The sequence below is a fragment of the Citrus clementina genome, unplaced genomic scaffold (genome assembly GCF_000493195.1).
Source record: "Citrus clementina cultivar Clemenules unplaced genomic scaffold, Citrus_clementina_v1.0 scaffold_3, whole genome shotgun sequence".
In the NCBI taxonomy this organism is placed as follows: Eukaryota; Viridiplantae; Streptophyta; class Magnoliopsida; order Sapindales; family Rutaceae; genus Citrus; species Citrus x clementina.
In genome coordinates, this window is record NW_006262339.1 from 37464528 (window position 1) to 37471218 (window position 6691).

The window sequence follows — 6691 nt, forward strand, 5'->3', positions numbered from 1 at the left end:
AAATAAACTCTCCTCTTTTGTTTCGTTTAATAAATTTGAATCTCTTCTAAAAAAAGTTAAATAAATTTAAGCCTAGTCAAATTTCAAACTATAAACTTAATAAATGACTCAAATCCCTTTCAGTTACCCCAAAATAACACATGTACTTAATTAAACTCAGTTTTAAGAAATGAATAATCAATAAAATATGAATAGTAAATAATGCCAAGAGAAGAAGCAATAAGTAAATAAGTAAATATTGAAGATGCTGATCAAATGTAATGAATAATGAAATATTTGATGCAAACTTAATAGTGAAAGAAAGTATATTTGCCTGCTTTATTTTTTTCACATTACCATGATAAATTTATACTTAAAGAGGAGTCAATCTAGGAATCACATCCTATTCTACTTAACCTAAACAATAGGTGAATTTTCTATTAAATATAAGATATGATTGAGAAGAGAGAATCTAGGCTAAAAATACTCTTAGCAGTTGTAGACAAGTCTTGTCCAATTAAGCCTTTGTCCAAGGATGTGCATATTGCGAGATAAATGTCAAACTGATTTCCAGCAGATTTGTTTCTCTTATTCCAAGTCCTTGTGTTGAATCTTATCAAAGAAAAAGGGATAAGAGAGAAGTATTGGCATATGTAATTTTTATGTGATTCGACAATTTTGCACACTTCAAGCAATCCTGCTGGAAAATTCCTATTATCAATGGCCTTAATCTGAAACAAAAACGATCTGCTTTCCAGTTGCTAATTAAATCTATACAAAATCCTCAATTGGCTCATGGATGCTAACTGAACCAACAATAACACCAATTGGGGCTCGCGGATGACAATTATTCAGCTCAAGTGATTACAAAATTAAGAGCAGCAACAATTCTCACACCAAAAAATAGATTTACAATAAAAGCGCTCAAAACTCACAAAGAAATCTCAAGATTATATCAAGAATAAGCTCAGAATCTCATTCACGCAAAAACCTTAAATAATCTTAAGCTCGATGGTTGTGTAGGTTATATATATATATACATATATAGTGCATGAGGGAGCATGGGTGACTTTAAGTATAGGCGAATAAGATGATTGCCTAAGGCCTTATATTTTTTGAATGCCTCATTTTTTTTTAGTATTTCTTAATAGTTCTATAATTAATAAAGATCATTTTTTAAAAAAAATTATGTATTGTAGAAAAGCCTATTAAACATCTTTATAATTAACAGTTATACCACAACTAAGAATTGTTTTTTATAGAAAATCAATATTTGGTAACCTTAATGTTCAAGAGATATAATTAATAAAATTGTTTAGCCATTAATTCATTCATTATTAGTTTTTCCAAAAAAAAATAAATAAATTTTTTACCTTTTAAGTTTCGTAAAAAAATTAAATTCTTTGACTTTTAATATTCCTTTTAATTTCCATTAAAACCTTGTAATATAAAAAATCAATAGATAAATAGATTTCTTGCTCTTTTTTTTCAAAGAGAATTATTACATTCATTGATTCATTTAAAAAAGAAAATATTAGCTTCATAAAATATAAAGTGCATATCTATTATTTGATAATCAATTCATCATCTCAACTTTCTGCTATTCTAAATATTCTATTTGAAAATAATATTTTTTTATTTATTTTTGTAATAATTTTAATGGAAGTATAAAAGATATCTTCTTGCTTATTTTTTTAGGCTTGGTTTTTGAAAATTTTTAAGATCTCTTTTATTACTATTAAAATTCAAGAGTTAAGAGTTGAATGAATTTTTTAGTCTTTTATATTTTTTTGAGTATTAAAATTACAAAAAAAAAAAAAAGGCCCCAAAAAAATTTTTGCCTAAGGCCCCATATACTCTAAAGCCAGCCTTGTGAGGGAGGTCACAATGCTAGCATCCAAATATGTTATTTTTTAAGAATCAGGATCATGATCTTAAGCTCTGTGTTATGTCTTTTTTTTTTTTTTTTTTTTTTTTAAAAAGTTAAGATGGAGGACAAGTTTAAATCAATTCTTTAGTCGCATAAATCCTCTAGATTTAAATTTTGGGTAGCCGGCTAGCTAAAACACTAGAAAGCTAATTGGTAAAAGCCCTGGTGCATTGCTTATGTCTTTTAATAAAAATTTCTAATTAAAATTTAATTATTTTAATATTATTAATTAATCACCAATCACCTTTATGAATTTTAGTGAAGAGAGATTTAAATTTGATGAATATCCGTTTGTTAATACAATTCATTTACCTAATTATAGCTGAGTTAGGTAATTAATTGATTATGAATCTTCATTAATTATAACTCATGCATTGATGTACATGTCCGCACATGTCAAGAAAGTTTTATATCCTACGTTTATTGCAAGAGAAATTGTACAACACATTAGAAGTAATACAATTAATTGTGTATGCATGACATGCGTACGCTTGTATGATAATCTTTCAAAATAAATACACACATGTCATAACATTATTTACTTATTATATGACTGATATGATATTAAGATATATTGTAGAATTTCGCTTATTGAAGAGGCATCTCTTAGCAATATTGAGGTTACTTAAGGACCCTTTTCATTTAAAAAATTGAAAAAGAAATCAAGATATGCTAGAAGAAGGATTTTTTTAGCATATACATTTTTTAAAGGAAAATGCTTGATGTAAAGAAACACGAGAGAAACAATGAAGAAAGGGGTAGAGAGAGAGAGGGAAAAATTCTCTCGTCTTTCTCTCGTGCTTCTCTCTCTCTAGCACTACTCTTTTTTAAATAATGAACGGTCAAGTTTTATTTTTATCTTATTTTTTTCATTAACTATACACGCAACCCTTGCACTAAGAAGGAAGGAGCAGATATGGGTAGAGATAGGTAAAATGTTCTCCACTTATCCTCAATGGATCAAAATATTGAGAAATAAAGTATATGTTTAAACACTATATTTATAAATATTATAAGTATATGGTGACTAACAAGCATGTAAATCAGCTGGCATGTGGCTGTTTTATCTTAACTAAGGTTCTCGGTTCGAGACTTAAGAATGCAGCTGCATTAAATAATTATTGGGAGAACTTTACCGCCGTCTTAGTGGTCCTACCCGGCTCAAATCTACATTAGTCGAGATGATTTAATACACTGAAAAAAATAAATACATGGTGCACATTTGTGAAAATAATTTTTATTCTAACATTATGTACATTTAATTCACATACATTTTCGTACTTTAGAAATATACAACTCTTTTAATAACTAAATTGATCAAATATACAGTATTAATTATAAAAATAACCATAAAACCTTTTTATCTGACAACTTCCTCTGGTGGGTTGGATTAAGGATAATTAAGTCTGACTTGCCAAAATACTCCTAAAGTTTAAACTAATTGCAGCCAATTTAACAAACTGCAGGTACAAAACTCAATATTGGATATTGGATAAGGTAGTATTTTCTGGTGCAAAAGAGCATACTGTAACCATCAGAAACATAGTAACAATTAATAAACTATAGCTTATAAAATATATATATATTAAGATTTTGATCAAATTTTGTCACTGATGTTGTTGTGATGCAATGAGAGTCGTTTGAATTAGAAACAATAATTAATAACATCACTAAGACAATAACGGTAAAAGGGAACATGTTCGTTTTTTCTACACAAATAATAAATTAAACAAGTTTGTTAGTACTAAATTGTAATATGCTTTTTTTTTCCCCTTTTGTTTTCTATTCATTTTTTATATGAAATTGAATGGGTTCCCCGCCGCCTCTGAACTTAAAGCATAGGACATTAATCGTTATCCACATGTGAGGACAGGTACGTTACTGCACGAATTAAAAATAAAAATAAAATAAAATACCATATCAAATTCGAAGTCACGCAAGTGGAGGGAAGGAGTCATGAACATTGAGTACATTTTGTTGTTTATTTTCTAAAATAAAACATTTTTTCATAGAATAAAAGAATAATTAAATTGAAAGTTGACGAATCTATTTTGAGCTTGCATTGCACTAAGGATGTATCTCTCATTTGAAGAGGGGATAAGCATTCGAAATCTTATTGGCGAGAGGGAATGGGCATATATGTTAATTGTCTCTTGTAAGAGTTGAGTTTTTACTCATCAATGGTTGTGCAGAATCCTAATCTTAGATGTAAATTAATGATTCAAAGATTAAGTTTTTTAATTAAAAAAACGATTGAAAGTTTAATGCAAGTGATTTTTAAGTATAGATTTTGTAGTGAATTCCGTCTATATAAAGGATAATAATATTAAAATAAAATTAAAAGCTATCAACGTTTATTATTAATTTGAACTCGCACATAAATCAAAAAATATATATAGGCCGCTTGCCAACCAGAGAAACTAACGAGTGGGACAGTCGCTAGCGGTCCTCTTAATTTTATGAACACTCAGCTGTGATTAGATGCGTGTATGGGATTTAACAAATAAATTTAAATAACCCATTTGGACACTAGCCTTGTGAGCCCCCGCATTGGGCAGCGAACAGATTTATGTGCACTAGATAAGTGCATCCAGCAATGGCTAAATGTATAAATTAGGCAACAGATTCAACACCAAGCCCTCGCAGATCTAACAAAGCTTTCTTAAACCTTCCTTAAAAAGTTAAAATTGTACCCACAACACATCTCATATCAAAGTCAGCATTTGCATCCTCTATATCTTGGAGTCAATCCACCTTGTGACTCTTTAACTCCAATGAAATGGCCTTAGTCACGACACCTCAGAAGCGTGAGATTAATGTCTCTGATTTTAGCAAGTCAGGTTCAAGTTTAATTTGATTGTAAAAAGTAGTAGTAACTTAATTAATTATCTTACATCCTCCTCTAGAGCGGGTTGAATTAAGGTTAATTAAGACCCGACTTTTTAAAGGACCTAATAAAATTAAATTATCTTCATCCGTACGGGTATAAAAAACTTGATGCAAAACTTATTATTGTTGGATATATATGTAAATGTTTTCTGTTGCAAAAGAGCTCAATGTTTATTTTGTAGTGTTGTAACCACCATCTCATGGTTACAATTAATTTATCGCAACTTACAAATAAATAAAGATTTTAAATTTTTTTAATCATGATGTTGTCCTCTATGGAAGGTACATGTTGACCTCTCTTAGATGCCAATCCAGTTTTTTTTTTTTTTCTAAAAAAAAAAACTGCGAAAAGTAAAACCATGGCTAACGTTAAAAAGGAATATGTTCTTTTTTTTTTTTAACATAAATAATATATTCAACAAGTTTGCTAGTGCTAGATTGCAATCGGCTTTCAATAAATTTTTTTTTTGTTTTGTTAATTTACATCAACTCAAAATCAAATTTTTTTTATATGATTCAGTTGTTACTTATCAAATAATAAGAATAAACGCATTTCCAAAACACTTTTTTAAATAAGATTTTATTATTTATTTGAAGAGTCACATCAACGTTTAAGTTTTAAAAGACACTCAAATTAAGAGTGAGAGAGAAGTGCTTTAAATAACATTTATTTTTTCTTTAAAAAATATTTATTTGATTAAAATAATATTAACTTATTTCTATTTAAATAATTTTTTATTATTATTTTTTACTCTCTTTTTTATCCTATAGGTAAACAAATAGATATTTAAAGAGTAAATTTAATAGAACCTTCTAAAGATGTTTTAATAAAAATGCCCGAGCCGCCTCAAAACTAACATATAGCATATATACATTAATGCACGAGCCATTAATAATGAGATTCCTATATAAAAAATAAATTAACTTCCCCATCTATTCTTAGATACGTGTATGGGACTTGACAAATAATTAATCCCATTTGGACACTAGTGCTGAGACCCCTCACATGCAGATGTAGCAGCAGACGTATATATATAGGAATTTTGTTATGTTACATTGAATGTATCATACACAACCAATAAGAACCACATAATTATGTGGGTCCCATAATTTATATGGTTCTTATTGATTGTGTATGGTACATTCAATGTAACATAGAGGCTCCCATATATATAGTAGCTAATTACATGCGGCTGTTGGTGGATGTACAAAATTAGGCAAACACAAAGCTCTCGCAGATCTAAAGAAAGAAAGCTTTCTAGAATCATTCTTTTAAATGTACACAGAAAACATCTCGGAGTCAGAATTTGCTATCTTGGAGTCAATCCGCCAGTATCTTCTTGAGGATGACGGTTTCGACTTCGACTTATTTCCTACTCCGTTTCCTTCGGAAAGCGCTACTTCGAGCGACGACTGTAACTCCAGTGGCATAGCAGCCGTAGCCACGACACCTCGGACGCCTGAGAGTCAACATCACGTGCGAAGATGTTTTCGAGGTGTGAGGACGAGACCGTGGGGCACGTTTGCTGCCGAGATAAGGGACAGTAAGAACAAGAAGGGGGCACGAGTTTGGCTGGGGACATTTGTGACGCCTGAGGATGCTGCATTGGCTTACGACCGAGCGGCTTTCAGACTTCACGGCCAAAAAGCCAAGCTTAATTTCCCTCACCTGGTTGCCTCTAATACTGAGGTTAATAGGGTTAAGACTAAAAACAGGCTTGCATCTACGGAGCCGCCTTCGTCGTCATCCACTTCGTCTGAAGCTTCAATGCTTAAGCGGAGACGACTAATGAATCAGCTGGGTTTCTGAAATGGGATAAAGATTTACTTCCTATCTCAGCTGATCTCTTTTCATTTGATGATGAAACTTTTCAACTGTGTACGTATTTTATT

At 30.4% G+C, this 6691-nt stretch overlaps 1 protein-coding gene across 1 annotated transcript; it reads left to right on the forward strand.

Moving 5' to 3' along the window:
- The first annotated feature begins 6022 nt into the window (after positions 1-6022).
- On the forward strand, positions 6023-6691 carry LOC18047969 (ethylene-responsive transcription factor 13). Its single transcript, XM_006442860.2, has one exon. The coding sequence runs from the start codon at positions 6075-6077 to the stop codon at positions 6606-6608; it is 534 nt and encodes a 177-aa protein (XP_006442923.1). The 5' UTR covers positions 6023-6074; the 3' UTR covers positions 6609-6691.